The sequence below is a fragment of the Rhincodon typus genome, chromosome 17, assembly GCF_021869965.1.
Source record: "Rhincodon typus isolate 14 chromosome 17, sRhiTyp1.1, whole genome shotgun sequence".
NCBI classification, from domain to species: Eukaryota; Metazoa; Chordata; class Chondrichthyes; order Orectolobiformes; family Rhincodontidae; genus Rhincodon; species Rhincodon typus.
In genome coordinates this window covers 12342508-12359847 of record NC_063348.1, presented here as the reverse complement: position 1 = coordinate 12359847, position 17340 = coordinate 12342508, and the positions used below count along the sequence as shown (strand labels likewise).

At 41.9% G+C, this 17340-nt stretch overlaps 1 protein-coding gene across 3 annotated transcripts; it reads right to left on the bottom strand.

Annotated features, from left to right (window-relative positions):
* Window positions 1-550: 550 nt before the first annotated feature.
* Window positions 551-16690, bottom strand: LOC109918714 (zinc finger protein 660-like). Of its 3 annotated transcripts, XM_048607056.1 has the most exons (7): window positions 16581-16607; window positions 12768-13530; window positions 12586-12682; window positions 7398-7669; window positions 4679-4734; window positions 4327-4514; window positions 551-2316 (listed from the first exon to the last, which is right to left on the bottom strand). In XM_048607056.1, exons 3-7 carry the CDS (start codon window positions 12641-12643, stop codon window positions 1298-1300), a joined length of 1593 nt encoding a protein of 530 aa, XP_048463013.1. In that variant the 5' UTR covers window positions 12644-12682; window positions 12768-13530; window positions 16581-16607; the 3' UTR covers window positions 551-1297. The 3 variants fall into 3 exon arrangements, with proteins under 3 accessions (XP_048463013.1, XP_020374239.1, XP_048463012.1); XM_020518650.2 differs by lacking the exon at window positions 12768-13530 and having other exon boundaries at window positions 16581-16690; XM_048607055.1 differs by lacking the exons at window positions 12768-13530; window positions 16581-16607 and adding an exon at window positions 16468-16554.
* Window positions 16691-17340: the final 650 nt, after the last annotated feature.

Below are 17340 nucleotides of genomic sequence, written 5' to 3'. Positions count from 1 at the left end.
GGGATTGTTTTATGTGCTTCCAAGAGGGCAGGCTCATTGCAACATCTCATCTTAAATGGGTGACCACTGACAGTGCAACATTCCATGGGTACTGCACAAGCATATGCGCCTAGATCTCTGCTCAAGTCAGAGCCATCAACTAAGCTGATACTAATGACCATCAATAACTCAGCATGGGAATTAAGGCTGTGTTAAATCACTTACAAGACTGCACCTTGGCATTCCAACATATTTCATGCAAAAAAATGTCCAAGTAGTTTTGCTTTACCCTTTCTTATATCATCTATTGTCATGATTTCTTCAACCAGCATGGCAAATGAATAGAATGATACCACACAGAAGGAGGCTGTACGACCATCGTGTCAGTGAAAAGAACTATCCAAAAATTCCCACGTCGCCTGTTAGCTTCCCACAGTCCTCCAAACTTCCCCTTTTCAAATGTTTATCCTTTTGAAAGTCACTATTGAAGTGACTTCCATTGTCATTTCAGCTCATATGTTCTAGATCATAAATTAGCTACATGAAAAAATAATCTCCATCTTCCTAGCGGTTTGTTTTTGCCAGTTCTAGCAAATTTAATGCCACGAGTTATTACACTTCACACCTTACATCAGGAGAAGTTAAACCGACAGTCTCTTACACTAATGTCTCTGGAATCACAGTGGCTGCTGGGCAACAAACACCTCATTCTAACATAACACTCTCCAAACCCATTATTTGTGGATGGTAACTTCAGAAGATGTTGGGTTGATTTGTGGAGTTCAGCAAATGTCCCATTTACATTCTTCAGAAGAAGACAAACAATAAAATCACATAGCATGGAGATGTCCAGCCTCAACGAGATGAAGCAATGGTTCAGTGGAGGGTCTACAGTGGCTAGTGAGGAGGGCAGGAGACACAGAAGAGAATTCTGAAGAATTTTGAAAGTGAAAGCTTCAAAATTAAAATCTCACTTAGTTTTTAAAAAAAATTCTTTATATGCCATTCATGCATCACAATTTAATAATTCTAAGTTGAAAGCTAAGTGCACAAATATCAGTTAATGCTACATTTTCCTCTGGGCTGACAGTAAGCTGTGTGGGATTGTAGATGGATATATATGACAGCGTGTCTCCCAGACACCGGTCCTGAAATGAAACATGACTACTTCCATGTCATAATGGATTACAGATAGCTTCTGGGAACAACTCAGCTACATCCTTTCTCAGCTGCAGACTCACAAAACCATGCTTTGGGGTCACAAGATTCTGGGTAGTTTAGGTAGAAGGAGAATGGTTAAAATGTCTCTGGATTTATACTAGGTCTCTTGTACACTAAGCTCTATCTCTGAGCATAGCTGTATTTTGGCATCTCTCTTCCTGTGGACATTGAGGTGCTTTCTCAGGTGCTGAGAGACCCGGAAGGTCTTGCCACATTTGCTGCAAGCAAAGGGCCTCTCTCCAGTATGAATTCGCTGATGTTTCTTCATCTCCTTCAGCAGGGTGAAGCCCTTATTGCAGTAACTGCAGGAATAAGGCTTCTCGCCCCTGTGAGCCCTCAGGTGTGCCTGGAAACAGGCAAAGTCATTGAAGCCCTTACCACATTCACTGCACAAGTACTGCTTGACCCCTGTGTGTGTATAGCGGTGGGTGTCCAGGTATGCTGCCCGTGTGAATGATTTACTGCAGTCTGGGCACTGATAGGGCCTTTCACCAGTGTGAACTCGCAAGTGTCTGTGCAGCTCGCCACTGCCTTTGAACTGCTTGCCACATTCAGGGCATTCCAGGCTCTCAAGTCCTTGGTGTGTCTGGAGGTGGAGCTGGAGGCCAGAGGGTCGTTTGTACGACTTGTTGCACATCACACATACGTGGGTTTTTCCTTTCAGGTGGATCTTCTGGTGTGCCCGAAGGTTGGCAATCTGGGCAAAACGCTTCGCACAGACCATGCATGAGTGGGGCTTCTCCCCACTGTGGATGCGTTCATGGATGCGGAGATCCCCTGGTTGCACAAAGGCCTTCCCACACTCTGCACATTTGTGGGGCCGCTCATTTCGGTGGTAGTCCACGTGTAGCTTGAGGTGTTGGAGCCGCTTGAAGGACTTGCCACAGAGCTCGCATGTGAAGGGCCGTATTGAGGTGTGGGTCTGGCAGTGGTCGAAGAAATGACCCCGGCGGCTCGTGCTGTAAGCGCACTGTCCACACTTGTACTCCTTCGTACCACCCTGTGGCTGTGAATCTGTCCCTGGGCTCGTCACAGTCCCACCTTCATGTGCAAGGGCAATCTCCTTCTCCATCTCCCGATCCTCTTCACCGACGTCCATCACGACAACATTCAGATCTGGACACAAAACAAGCAAAAAAAAAATCTTAAAGTATCATTTTCCTTGGAACATAGGAGCAGAGGTAGATCTCTCAGCCCCTTTATCCCGTTTCATCCATCAGTCATGTCTGATCAATAGTTCAACTTCACTTACTGCCTTTGCGCCATATGCCTTGATACCTTTGCCTGACAAAGCTCCTCGTCTTAACCTTGCAAGTTCCAACTATCTCAGCAATCCACTCTTTTAGAGAGAGTCCACGATTTCCATTACCCTCGGAGAAAAATTATTTTCTGGTTTCCCTCCAAAATGGCCCGACTCTTTAACAATTACGTGTCTTATTCTTGATTCCCCAAATGTAGAAGTATTTTATCTGACCTATCAAATCATTTTATTGTTTTTAATGACTGGATTAGGTTACCTCTCAATTATCTGTACTTTTATTCAGTTTCAGGAACACATCGGGAAACGTTTCTACGGATTTTCCCTCATTATACGGATATCTGATGACACTCGCAATGTTTGGGAATTCTGTGGAGGAGTGTGCAAGGTGAATTTGCACTGTACGGGACCATAAGGCCATATTAAAGAGGAGAAACAAAGAGTACAGATGACTGGAAGAGACATAGTACAAGAGGAAAAAACAGAAGTTCAAAAGTGAAACAGATCAGACGTGGGGCAAATTCAAGAAAGTCTAAGATAGGTTCATACTACACGTACATAAATGTATACAGCATGACAACAGACTGGGTCGCTGTCTTTACGGCAAAGAATCTTTGGAGAAGATTTGTCAGAGGTATTCAGAATCATTCAGGGTTTTGACGGATTAAATCGGTAGAAACTGTGGCAGAAGGTTAATAACCAGAAAACACAGATTTAAAGTGACTGGCAAAAGAACCAGAAGTATCTGGAGAAAATACTTTTTAATCAGAGTTTTTTTTTTTACTGTGTTATTTGTGAGGGAAGTTTCACTTGTATGCTTTAAAAGTGAACTAAATTATGAATTGAAGGGCAACAAAATGAACAGGGCTATGGAGAAAGAGCTGGGGAATGGATTTATCTAGATACTTTATGAAAAAGCTCACACAGGCATGAGGATCCCTCCCAAGTCACTCACCATCCTGACTTGGAAATATATCATTGTTCCTTCACTGTCGCTGGGTCAAAGTCCTAGAATTCCCTCCCTAAGGGCATTGAGGGTCAACCTACAGCACATGGATTACAGCGGTTCAAGAAGGCTGCTCACCACCACCTTCTCAAGGGCAACTAGGGACAGGCAATAAATGCTGGCCAGCCAGTGACACCCACATCCCACATGAGATCAAAAAAAAAAGCCTTGAAAGGATTGGTTGGAAAAGTTAACATATTCACCACTTCAGTTAAAAGAAAGGGTTTGCATTTGTATAGTACATCAGGATATCACAAAACACTTCAAAGCCAATGAAATAATTTAGATATAGTCAGTGATATAATGGGGAGAAATCCAGCAGCTAATTTTCATGCAAGGTTCCACAAAAACCATTGATCTGATTATAAATTTCAGTGAAGTTGGCTGAGGAACAGATTCTGACTAGGACAATGGACAATGCCCTCCTGGTGTTTGTTATAGTATTGTAGAATCTTCTTCACCCTTTTGAGATAGCAGACAACACCTCCAATACTGCCCTACTCCCTGCAGTAAAGAATCAGTCTAGATTTTGTGTTTATACTTCTGCAGTGGGACTTTAATCCACAAAATGCTGCCACTCAGCTAAGGCTGACAAGTTACGTCATTCCAAATGCAAAATGAGAAAGCAGTAAATGCCTGATGTCAGATAACAATGCAAATAAGACTGGCAAAAGACACTAAATTTAACTTACAGCATGTAAGAAGTTTAAGTCATCAACATTTAGTGTTAGCCTACCCTGGCCTAACTGTCTTTGTTAACATGGAAACAAAAGAAAGGAATCTCCCAAACAATAGTCATCACAGAAAATACTTTCACCAGCCTCTTCCCACCACATCTATTCCATTAAAACCATTTACTTACCACTCTCCACCTTGGAATCTCTGGTCTTCAGTGCACTATCCGAGGCCTCATTTTGACCAACATCACCAAACCACACTAGCAATGCTGATCCTGGCTCTATAGATTTGCATACACGGAAGTACACCAGATCTTTGTACAAGAAGGGAACTGCATTTTGCTCAGTCCTATTCCTTGCAGAGTTGGCATACCTGAAAAGTCAATGATTACAATCACTGAAAATGCATGAAATGATTCAGTACAAATACATCAAAGAGAGGAGGAAACCATCCACCAACAGGCTGCAGTCTGACAAAGCTGAGTATACATATACATTCCATGCACAAAAGATCATAAAATGTTCTACGTATCATACCTCATCCAGTTTGATTCAGACTCCATAGTCTTACATTTTGACACAAAGTGGCATCTCTACATTAAAGAAAGGAAGATGGAAAAATTATTTCAAGCAAAAATACCTAAAGTAGCATCAAGATGCAACAGTCCAATATACTGGAGCTCTGAATGAAATCTAGTTGGAGCACAGCATAGAACATGCTTCTCTGGATAGTGAGGTTCTGTTCTCAACAATGCCAGGATAGGGTTGAAGCTATGCAACTCCCACATTGAAGGATTGTTGAGAATACTCTAAAACAAATATGTATCTGGGAAACACTGGACATATTTGGACAGTTGTACCATATGTAAGCCACCTACTGTTTTTACTGAAAATCGGTTGACTTTAGAGAAGCTAAGCTCTGAAAGAGATAAGAAACACAATTTATTTCCATAACTACTGAAAAAAGAAATATGACTTGAGGAGGACTAGGGGCCTGTGCAGCTGGTTGCCAAGTAACCCTCTTTGGTTCAGAATTCTATTTTTCAGGTCTAGAAGTCAGTGAGTAGACATCCCAGAAGCTGCAGTCTCTGTCCTAAAATCCTGTTTCCTAGAAATCCTTGGGAATTTGACAGTTTCCAAATACCAATGTTTCTGCCTCCCTGGTAAAAGCTGAAGTAGCAGACTGTGTTCAATTCTAAACAACTCGAATCCAAATTGATTGGATCAAAACTGGACAACTGTCATTAATCTATAGTCATCTGCAATTTAGCATTGTTGAGAAAAGGTGAGATATCAAAACATTTTATCCTTTTTTTCCAGACCTTTGGCCCTCAGGAGTCGTAGAGTCACAGAAACATAGAGACAGACCCTTCGGTCCAACTCATTCATGCTGACCACTTATCCTAAATAAATCTGATCCCAATTGTCAGCATTTTGCCCATATCCCTGTAAAGCATTCTATTCACATACCCATCCAGATGCCTTTTAAATGTTATAATTGTACCAGCATCTAACACTTCCTCTGGCACCTCATTCCACAAATGCACGACCCTCTACATGGAAAAAGGTGCCGTCAGGTCCCTTTTAAATCTTTCCCCCCTCACCTTAAACCTATGCCCTCTAGTTTTGGATTCCCCCACCCAGGGGAAAAGACCTTGTCTACTTATCCTATCCATGCCCCTCATGATTTTATAAACCCCTATAGGGTCACCCCTCAGCCTCCTCTGCTCCAGAGAAAATAGCCCCAGTCTATTCAGCCTCTCCCTATAACTCAAACCCTCCAACCCTGGCAACATCCTTGTAAATCTTTTCTGAACCCTTTCAAGTTTCACAACATCCTTCCTACAGCAAGGAGACCAGAACCGCACACAGTATTCCAAAAGTGGCCTAACCAATAACTTGTACAACTGCAACATTAACTCCCAATCACTATACTCAATGCACTGACCAATAAAGGCAAACATATCAAACGCCATCTTCACTATCCTGTCTATCTGTGACTCCACTTTCAAGGGACTATAAACCTGCACGCCAAGGTCTCTTTGTTTAACACTCCCCAGGACCTTACCATTAAGTGTGTAAGTCCTGCCCTGATTTGCCTTTCCAAAATGCAGCACTTCACGTTTATCTAAATTAAACTCCATCTGCTACTCCTCAGCTCACTCTTTTTTTGCCATTTTCCCATCATTTCTGCAGAGACTTCTCTGATTCTGTTGCATCTGTGTTTGTGCATGAGGTTAAGCGAAAATAGTTTTAATTCTGAATCATAGCTTAGGTGTGAACCAGAGTTTGCCACTTGCTTTAAGAATAAGTTTTTTTTCAATTTTCAGTTCATGAAAAAAGCCTGGTGACTTTTTTAAAAAAAATTTTTGTAGTTTAACTAAGGAGAAGCAATTGGCCATTATGGTAAACAGATCAGTAAAATTCCATCAATGGTGCGACTGGTGGAGTAGTAGGGCTTGATTATCAGTGCCTGCTGCTGTAACAGCATGGAATACTTCAAGGACAATCACTTATTTTGCACTTCTTGCGGACCCACTCAGCAGCAGCACTAAAAGAATTCAGGAGTCAGTTAAGTGCTGTCTCCTCATGTACACAAGAAAGAAAGATATTCTTACCTTGAGTAGGATCTACCACTTTCCCCACAAAGGGATTTTTAAATCTCTTGTGCACCAAAGCAAATAACATGAGAGACACTAAGTAACTGCTCATCACTTCCCCAAAGGAAGAAGGAAAATCACAAATTAACTAGTCTCTGGGCAACTTTTACATAACTCCAAGAGACCATCATTGGCAAAGGTCCAAAAGCAGTAGACCTGCACTTGAGGCAACAAGAGGTGAATGGATCAGTGGTGCCCAGATAAAATGTGAATGGATTTGTTTACTACATTTTCTTTCATGTATCTACATAATTAAAAACTTGAACATATTTTTATATATCACTGTTTGTAATTTTCCTAACATGCACACGAGGCCGTCCACATCAGGACTTTCTCCAATTTTGTTTCTTGCTTGACCTACTATATTACACAAGGAGCATTTTTCCCCCAAGGACTCTTCCTCCATATAACCTGATCTAGACTAAAATATCCACCAAAAGACGGTAATTAGGAAGAGAAGGGAATTATGAGTGTAAATGAATATTGGGGCGGATACCAGGCACTCAATTGAGAATTTAACATATTAACTTGCATTAGGAAGGACAGTCCACTTAAACATTAAATAATCTCTGGATTAAGAACAGAGACTAACTTACTAGCCAAGAATGCAGAGCAGATCCTTTAGATTCATTATCAAAAATGCCTCCTCGCATAGGACCAAAGACAACTCCTTTAGGTATTGTCTTCATGGTGCACCAAACCCCTAGCCCTTGGTTGGGATCCTCAGAAGGGCCCAATGCCAGTCCATATGGAAGTGAATATAATGTCCGATAAGGTATTCCATGGGCCACAGGACAATCTTTGATAAACAATGGAGATGCATGTACAGGGCATGTATCAACAAAGAACTCCTGACAGTCTTCACAAACTAGAAGACAGAAAAAGAAAATACATTTTTACAAGCAAATAACCTTCACAATTAAGTGCAGAATTTCACAAATGAACTTGTAATAAAGAAATAGTGCTCAGTCTTTCAAATAAAAACTATTCTTTCAGTTTCTCCAGTGACTATATAATGTTATGGCCACTGTCTGTGCAATAATTTCACCTATGGGAATCTGCCAACCATCTCCCTAATGTACAACAGCAAACAACCCATCTATTGTAACATTTCACCCACTGACAATGGGCACTGCCATCATCTCACCAATGTGCTACTTTCTATATCCACATTACAGCCTTGGTTCAAACAGAGACAACTAAAAGAGCTGAATTCTAGAGGTGAGATAAGAGTGACTGCCCATGACATCAAGGCTGTATTTGACTGGGTGTAGCATTAAGGAGCCCAAGCAAAACTGGGATCAATGGGCATCAGGGGGCAAACACTCTGTTGGTTGGAGTCATACCTGACACATAGGAAGATGATCATGGTTATTGGACGTTAGTTATCTCAGCTCCAGGACATCTCTGCAGGAGTTCCTCAGGGTAGTGTCCTAGGCCCAACCATCCTCAGCTGCTTCATCAATGACCTTCCTTCCATCATAAGGCCAGAAGTGGGAATGTTTGCTGATGATTGCACAATGTTCAGCACCATTCACAACTCCTCAGAAACTTAAGCAGTCTGTGCTTGAATGCAACAAGATCTAGACAATATCCAAGCTTGGGCTGACAAGGGGCAAGTAACATTTGTGCCACACAAATGCCAGGCTATGACCATCACCAATAAAAGACAATCTAATCACTGCCCCTTGACATTCAGTGGTATTTCCATCACTGAATCCCCCACTATCCACATCCTGGAGGTTATCATTGACCAGAAACTCAACTGGACTCACCACGTAAACACAGTGGCTACAACAGCAGGTATGAGTACAGTGGGGTCTTGATCAGATGGGCCAATGGGCCAAGTAGTGGCAGATGGAGTTTAATTTAGATAAATGTGAGGTGCTGCGTTTTGGGAAGGCGAATCAAAGTAGGACTTATACACTTAATAGTAAGGTCCTAGGGAGTGTTACTGAACAAAGAGACCTTGGAGTGCAGGTTCATAGTTCCTTGAAAGTGGTAGATAGCATAGTAAAGTCGGCATTCGGTATGCTTGCCTTTATTGGTTAGTGCATTGGGTATAGGAATTGGGAGGTCATGTTGCAGCTGTCCAGGACATTGGTTAGGCCACTTTTGAAATACTGTGTGTGGTTCTGGTCTCCCTGCTATAGGAAGGATGTTGTGAAACTTGAAAGAGTTCAGAAGAAAGTTGCCAGGTTGGAGGGTCTGAAATATAGGGAGAGGCTGATTAGGCTGGGGCTATTTTCCCTGGCACAGAAGAGGCTGAGGGGTAACCCAATAGGGGTTTATAAAAATCATGAGGGGCATGGATAGGGTAAGTAGACAAGGTCTTTCCCCTGGCGTGGAGGAGTCCAAAACTAGAGGGCATAGGTTTTAGGTGAGAGAGGAAAGATTTAAAAGGGATCTAAGGGGCAATATTTTCATGCAGAGGGTGGTGCGTGTATGGAATGAGCTGCCAGTGGAAGTGGTGGAGGCTGGTACAATTACAACATTTAAAGGCTCTGGATGGGTGTATGAATAGAAAGGTTTAAAGGGATAGGGGCCAAATGCTGACAAACGGGACTTGATTTATTTAGGACACCTGGTTAGCACGGACAAGTTTGACCGAAGGGTCTGTTTCCATGCTGTACATCCCTATGACTCTAAGAAGCTAGGATTACTGCAGCGAGTAACTCACCTCCTGACTCCCCAAAACCTGTCCACCATCAACAAGGCACAAGTCAGGAGTGTGATGGAATACTCCCCACTTGCCTGGATGGGTGCACCTCCAACTACACTCAAGAAGCTGGACACATTCCAGGACACTGACACTACATTCACAAGCAACCACTCCCTCCACCACTGACGCTCAGTAGCAACAGTGTGTACTATATACAAGATGCACTGCAGAAAGTCACCAAAGATCCTTAGATAGCACCTTCCAAACCCACAGTCACTTCCATCTAGAAGGACAAGGGCAACAGATATATGGGAATACCATCACCTCCAAGTTCCCCTCCAAGCCACTCACCATCTGCACTGGAAATATATTGCTGTTCTGTCACTGTCACTGGGTCAAAATCCTGGAATTCTCTCCCTAATGGCATTATGGGTCAACCCACAGCAGGTGGACTGCAGCAGTTCAACAAGGCATCTCACCACCACCTACTCAAGGGCAACAAGGGATGGCAATAAATGCTGGCCAGTCAGTGATGCCCACATCCCACAAATGAAAAACAAATCACAAAGACACAAGCCCTAGCACAGATATCAATAAAGCATCGAGGATGATTCTGTTCTTGCACAAACGACACAGTGAATCAGTACCACACACAAGAAGGCCACTCTGTCCATCATGTATGCAGTGGCTCTCCAGAGTATAAGAGTGCTGCACCACATGCCATTCTTCTGATTTCCTCCATAACCTTGCACATCCTTCAATTTCAATATATCTATTCCCTTTTGAATGCCTCGATTGGACCTGCATGCCCCATACTTTCAGGCAGTGAATTCCAGACCCTATCCAATCATTGTATGGAAAGGTTTTTCCTCATACCACTTTTGCTTCTTTTATCAAACAGTTTAAACTTATGCCCTCTGGTAATATGAGCCTTTCAGAAGTGGAAACCTTTTCTCACTATTTATATTATGCAGATCTCTCTCGATCTTGAGCACATCAATTAGATTGCCTGTCAGCCTTCTCTTCTCCAATGAAGACAGTCTCAACTTCTCCATCTACTTTTAAAAGTGAAATTCCTCATTCCTGGAACCAGTCTTCTAAGCGTCTTCTACACTCTCTCCAATGCCTTCACATCCTTACTCAAGCACAGTGCCCAGAAGTGGATACAATAACAGCATTGTAATTGTACTAGACACAGGTCCTCCTGCTTCTGCACACCTTTTAGAATTGTACCCTTTATCTTAGGTTGTCTCTCTGTGTTCTTCTTTCCAACATTTATCATCTCACACTTCTCTGCATTGAACTACATCTACCAACTATCCATCAACATGACTAACTCCTTTTGAAATTTTACACTGTTCAGCTCACAATTTACAATGCTTCCAAATTATGTATCGTTCCCAAATTTTGAAACTGTGCCCTTCTCCGAGGTCTATATCATTAATATCATCAGAAAATGCAGAGGTGCACACATTGGCCCCAGGAAACTCAACTACAAATCTTCCCCAAGCTATTTGCTTTCCCACCACACAGCCAACTTTCTGTTCTTGTTACTATTATCCCTTTGTTCCATGATCTCTAACTTTGCTCACAAGTCTTTTGCACAGCTCTCTTTCAAATGCCACATGAAAGACCACGTACGTTATATCAATAGCTTTGCCCTCATTAACCCTTTTTGTTAACATCTCTGGTGGCTGTCCTTAATTAACTTGCATTTATCTATGTGACTAATAATTTTGTCACAAATGATTGATTCTTGAAGTCTCCCAATCACTGAAGTTAAACTTACTGGTCTGAATTTGCTGGTCTTATCCTTTCACTCTTTTCTGAACAAGGGCTTAATGTTTGCAATTCTCCGGGGCATTGGCATCTCCAAATGTAAGGAAAACTGCAAAATTATTGCCAGGGTCTCTGCAGTTTCCATTTTTACTTCCCTGAGTATCCCGTGTTTCTTAAGTCAGATCTCAATTATAGACACACCATTGCATGTCCACTTGGCAATCTGCACCCGAAACTCACTAATCTTACTTAGCACACTCCCCATGCTTTCCTGTACATGCACCATAATCCTGATTTAGACTTCATCACTTTCTGTCTTAACCTGACCCCATCTGTTAGCACTAGAACAAAGCATAGTAAGTTATCTTGTTTTCCACGTATGGTATTCCCCTGTGAAGTAATCTCCTAATTCCTAGACTCTGCTAAATTAGTTTTTACCTGCGCCAATAGCTCAAGCAAAACACCTTGTAAGGAACTCATTCCCAGTTCTGATCAGGTCAAACCATGAGCCCTGCAAAGGTCCCATCTTCCCAGAGCCTGTCCCAATGTCCCAAGAATCAAAAGCCCTCCCTCCTGTATCAGCTTTCCAGCCACACAGTCGTATCCACCTACACAAATTTGTGCATAGCACAAGGAGTAATCCAGAGATAACTGCTTTTGAGGTCCCGCTTACTAATTTTCTACCCAGCTCCCTAGATTCTGACTGCAGGCCATACCTCTTTGTACCTGCAAATGTAGACCATGACTGCTTGCTGTTCACCCTTTATCCTCAAGAGGTTCTACGCATGTCTGCAGTCAGAGAAATGTCTTGTCTATTCCAAATTGATTGCCACACTCAGTCTACATCTCACTCAGATTTAGTTGATTGACCATGTGCCCTTACCGAAGTGGATGTGCTTTTCAAAAGAGAGTCACTCGGTAATGCTGATTAATTTTCCCTTTTCCTTTCTGCATATCACGTTGCTGACACTAACAAAGTTGATATAATCTAGCCCACGGACCTGAGACAAAACCTGGATTTTCCATGTACAACAACAAGCAGTTCAGTATTTCACTGAGGCTTGGGGTTAGGTCTTTGAACTGAAGAAATCTCAAAAACAATTCTGCATTTTAGTGAACAGTAGTATGTCGGTACTGCTGGATGTAGGTCCAGAATTCATTGCCAGAGCTCTAGCTTGGATTATCTGTAGCAAGAGATAAACTGTTGCTTTTGACTCACAGGCTGGGATGCTAACACAAAGCCCAAAGCTCACTCTAGGTTTACTAATGTTAAACACCAACGCAAGTAATTCTGAGATCTCAGCACACCGGACCCTGCAAGAGAAGTCACTGTTGATACGTACACAGGTGTTCCTTCTCTGGCTTTGATGTTCCAGTATTCACTTCTATTTCCTTTGACATGATGTAAGCTTATCTTTCTAGAAGCTGGAGCATGAGAACCTGCAGGAAATAAAAGATTCGAATCTTCCAGTAACCATGAACATTTCACAGAAAAGCGTTGAAGGAACACTAAGAAAAAACCAACCTGCTTTCCATCATTGAATGTTGCCCCATGCCTTCAGTTTCCTATACTGGTTTGTATCCAAACTTGCACACAAGGTGAATTCCAGTCTTAATATTGAATTGAATAGCCTTTATTGTCACGTACATTCAAAATAAAATGCAGTGAAAAGTATGCACCATCGCTCGTACATAAGTGCCATTCACAGAATAAAGAAAGATAACTTGGAGAGTCCAACTTTCCTTCCTCGCTGCTACACCACCGCCAGCCCACGCTATGCTGCTGAGTGTCCAGCTCCAGGCTACAATAGTCCATACCATGCCGCTGTCGGGGGCCTATTCCATGTGGAAAATGAGAGCCCCACTCCATGCCAACCAACCGACTCAGTCGCCGCCGCTCCAGAGCCCATCGAAGACGCCTCCCCGCCGAAGAGCTCTCTCAGCCACCCATTACTCCAGGACTAGGCCCCCACAATGCCCCAGGTGCACGGTCTCTCGGCCGGTCTGACCCACATCCGATCCGCCAACATCACACCGACCGGCGCTCTGCTGCCGCTGCAGGACACAACCTGCATGCTCAGCTCCTGCCCGGTCACAGGAGGTGACTCCTTTCTTCAGGTTGCAGTTAAAATAGTTGAAGTTAAAAACAGTTAAGAGGTGGGGTAAGGGAAATACTGCAAAGGGAAGAGGGAGAGAGAAAGAAAAAAAAAGAAAGGAAAAGGAACTGGCGAGTCGAGGAGCTCCGACTGGAACATTTTACCATGCCATCAGCTTCTTTCCTTGATACACTGTTCAATAAAAATAAACATAGTCCCGTGATCCTAGCCAACACTCCTCTCTCTCCTAATATTATGCAATATATCTGATCATTCATGAAATGCTCTTCAGCTTTCTAGCTAGTTTCTGTCAGTTCTCCTCTGCAGTCTGCCTCATACATTTTTAACATTTTTTTTCCCCAGTTTTATACTAAGAAGACTGTTGTGCTTATCTTTTTAAACTTACTTCTTTATCTTTCTCCTTCTGTAACTAAGATTTTGTACCTAGGTACTTTGTACCTAAGATGGCACCATGTGAGGCAACATTGTACACTTTTCACTGTACTCCTGTACCCCTATTTGAGTACACATGACAATAAAACCTAAATCTAAATCGACCACTCACTGAAATGTTGTTTCAGCAAAGTTTTCACAGGCCAGAGAGAGGGATCAAGCCATTCAGTTCAAATGCAGGTTGTTTCAACATGCACTTGATTCACAGAATCAGTTTCTGCAAAGTATTTCTCAGCTTAACTGATTCAAATTGAAGAATTTTTCTAATGCCTCCTGCTAGATACTGTCAAACCGGACATGGCTAACAAGTAAAGAAAGCAAACATCTCATTAAAGATTGTTATAATTTAGCAGTCACGGCTTCTTTATTAAAATAAATGTAAAATACCGAGAAATTTTGAAACAAAAACAAAAAATGCTGAAAATTTTTCAGCAAGGAAGGCTGCATCTCTAAAGAAACAGAATTAATATTTCAAGTTGATGATCCTTCATCACAGATGCTGTCTGACATATTGAGTATTTCTAGCTTTTTAAAATTTATTACAACTATTTATTATTTGCTTCATACTCATAAGTTAGACTTGATAACTAAATGTTGCATTGTTGCTCTTTATTTATGATTTATTATTTATTGTTTTGCACATTTGGCAGTTAAAAGGCCAAGTCATGGTGTATTGCAGTTATTCTAGTGCCTTCTTAAGGCAAGGAAGATACACAAAGACAACTGTTAAGACCAGTAAGCCAACTTAAAGTGAAGAATGAAGAGGTTCATTTAAATAAGTCATCTAAGAATCTGTACCGCTAGGATGTCTTCAATTCATTAAATAACAATGAAATTGCATGATGTAGCCTGATCAATTTGTGAACTTGCATGTTTGTCACAGAGAAAAACAGCAGTGCACTGTTAATTTAACATGAACGATGGTCCTCTGAATTTTCTTGTCTTATCTTCCTAAATGTCTGATTGGCCTCAACGTTCTTCCTCCTGCTTACATTCCTACTGACTCTGCAGGACGTCTCCAACAACTCCAGCTCAAAATTGTGGACCTCTTACTGTCCTTCCTTCCTTATATAAACTGCAAATGTGTGTTTTTTTAAAATCCACATTTGGTGTCAATCACTACTCCTTTATCTGCCTAGTCTTTGCACTTATCTATTTAAGTCTCACTGCCCTGCCTAGCAAGTTCCACGTAACATGTATTTTAGCAATCTGACAACAGCCAGAATATCAAAACCTGAATAAAGGAAAATAAACAAACTAATCTCAAAAGGAAGCCTTGGCAAAAAAATACAAGCTGGGAATAGTGGCATATCGACCAGCAAGTACCACAAGACCATAAGATATAAAAACAAAATTAAGCCATTCGACCTATCGCGTCTGCTCACTCAAAGCTGATAAGTGTCTCAACCCTATTCTCCTGCCTTCTTCCCATAACCCTTCATCCCCTTACTAATCAAGATCCTACCTACCTCTGTCTCCACAGATTCACCATCTTCTGCCTGAAGAAATTCCTCCCATCTCAGTCACTCCGAAGCAGTACCCTTGGGTCCTAGTCTCTCTGACTAGTAGAAACATGCACTCTATTCAGGCCTCTCAGTATCCTGCAAGTTTCAATCAGACGCCCCTCATCCTTCTCAATTCCATTGAGTACAAACCCAGAGACTTCAAATGCTCCTCAGATGGCAAGCCCTTCAGCTTCGGAATCATTTTTGTGTACCTCCTCTAGAACCTCTAAACTGCTCACAATATTCAAAATGTTGTCAGACCAGAGTCTTACACAGCTTCAGCAGTACATCAATGCTCCTGTATTCTAGCCCTCTTGAAATGAATACTGACATTGCATTTGCCTTCCTAACTGGCAACTGAACCAGCATGTTAACCTTAAGGCAATACAGAACCAGAACTAAGTGTTTTATGCTTCAGATTTCCAAAGCCTTTCCACATTTAGAAAATGGTCTACACATCTATTCTTCCTCCCAAATTGCATAACCTCATACTTTCCCACATCGCACTCCAACTGCCACTTCTTTGCCTACTCTCCCAGCCTATCCCAATCCTTCTGCAGTCTCCTGCTTCCTCAACACTACCTGACCCTCCACCTATCTTTGTGTCATCTGCAAACTTAGTAACAGTGCCCCCAGTGCCTTCATCCAGACTATTAATGCATAAACCAAATAGTTATGGTTACAACACTGACCCCTGCAGAACTCCACCAGTTGCCAACTACCATCCTGAAAAAGATTCCTTAATTCCCACTCTCTGCATTCTGCCAGTTAGCTAATTGTTTATCCATGCTAGTACCTTGCCCCTAACAATATGGGCTCACCTTATTCTGGAAATTCAAATAGGTCACATCCACTGGCTCTCCTTTGTCTAACTTGATTACTACCTCCTCAAAGAATTCCAACAGATTTGTTAGGCATGACAATGCCTTTATACGAACCTTGAATGACAAAATGTGAGGATGCATTACAATAAAATAATTGTTTCCACTCTCAAAATTTACAAGCACGAACATTAGGTGATCATGTGCATCGTACTGCATCCATTCTGTGCATCTTTCTGTGACACACTCACTCCATTCAGGTAAGTGAGCCACTCAGCCTTCACATCAAACAATACTGAGCCGCATTGAGAATGTCAGATTCACTACAGGAACCATTTATTATTACTTACATAAACACTATTTCAATGATACCCTCAAAGAAGATAAAATAACCTTCTTGTTCAGAATCTGATGCAAGTCAACATTGAATATATACGTTAAAATATCTCAGAGGAACACTCACCTCTCCCGCACTTTAACACCAGAGGCCTCCCCTCACGGGAGCTTCTCCACGATGCCTGTTGGGGATTGTAGTCCTCTCCGGCACGATCCCACGTTGCAAGGATACGTCAGGGCGGAGAGACAGAACTACAATTCCTAGAAGGCAACGCGATGCGTGTCAACCCGCGCTTGCGCATTGAACGTCGTGCGGTGATTAAGTCAGTGATTCCTGCACTACTAGCTAGTAACTTGGATGTGGGAATTTCATATCATTTCCGGTCATCGAAGATAGGAATTTTACCTACCTTCTCATTCGTTTTGAAGCAAACTCACATCTGGTATTGTCTTTAAATTTGGACGTTTATCTGAATTACAATTTTTGATGAATAAAAGAATGGGGAGTCCAAGGCTATTTTTAAACTTAAATAAGGGACATCATAAGGGCATGAAGCTAGGCTGGCTAAAGTATACTGGGGAGTTAAGTTCAAGGAATAGGTCAATAGAGATGCAGTGGCGGGCATATTCAGGGGATATTTCTCAATACTCTGATGACAAAGAAAAATTCTAAGTGGAGGAATCACTGTTCATGTTTAACTAGAAAGTAAAAATAGTTAAGGCATATAATGCAAAGATGGTTGGCAGGTCAGAGGATTGGACAGAATGTAGAACAAAACATTGAATAGCTAATAGATTAATTAGATATGAGAGAAAGCTAGCTAAAATGAAAGTAGTATGTTGTATTGTGGTAAAATAAATCAGGGCAGCATCTCACACAGTTAATA

What these genes read in the sequence shown, in the direction of transcription:
- LOC109918714 (XM_020518650.2), bottom strand. Translation starts at nt 12,643, where the DNA reads ATGTCAAAGGAAATAGAAGTGAATACTGGAACATCAAAGCCAGAGAAG. An exon ending in CTGCTCTGCATTCTTGGCTA is followed by an intron (nt 4,735 to 7,397) that starts GTAAGTTAGTCT and finishes TCTTTAATGTAG; the next exon opens with AGATGCCACTTTGTGTCAAA. An exon ending in TCTGAATCAAACTGGATGAG is followed by an intron (nt 4,515 to 4,678) that starts GTATGATACGTA and finishes TTGACTTTTCAG; the next exon opens with GTATGCCAACTCTGCAAGGA.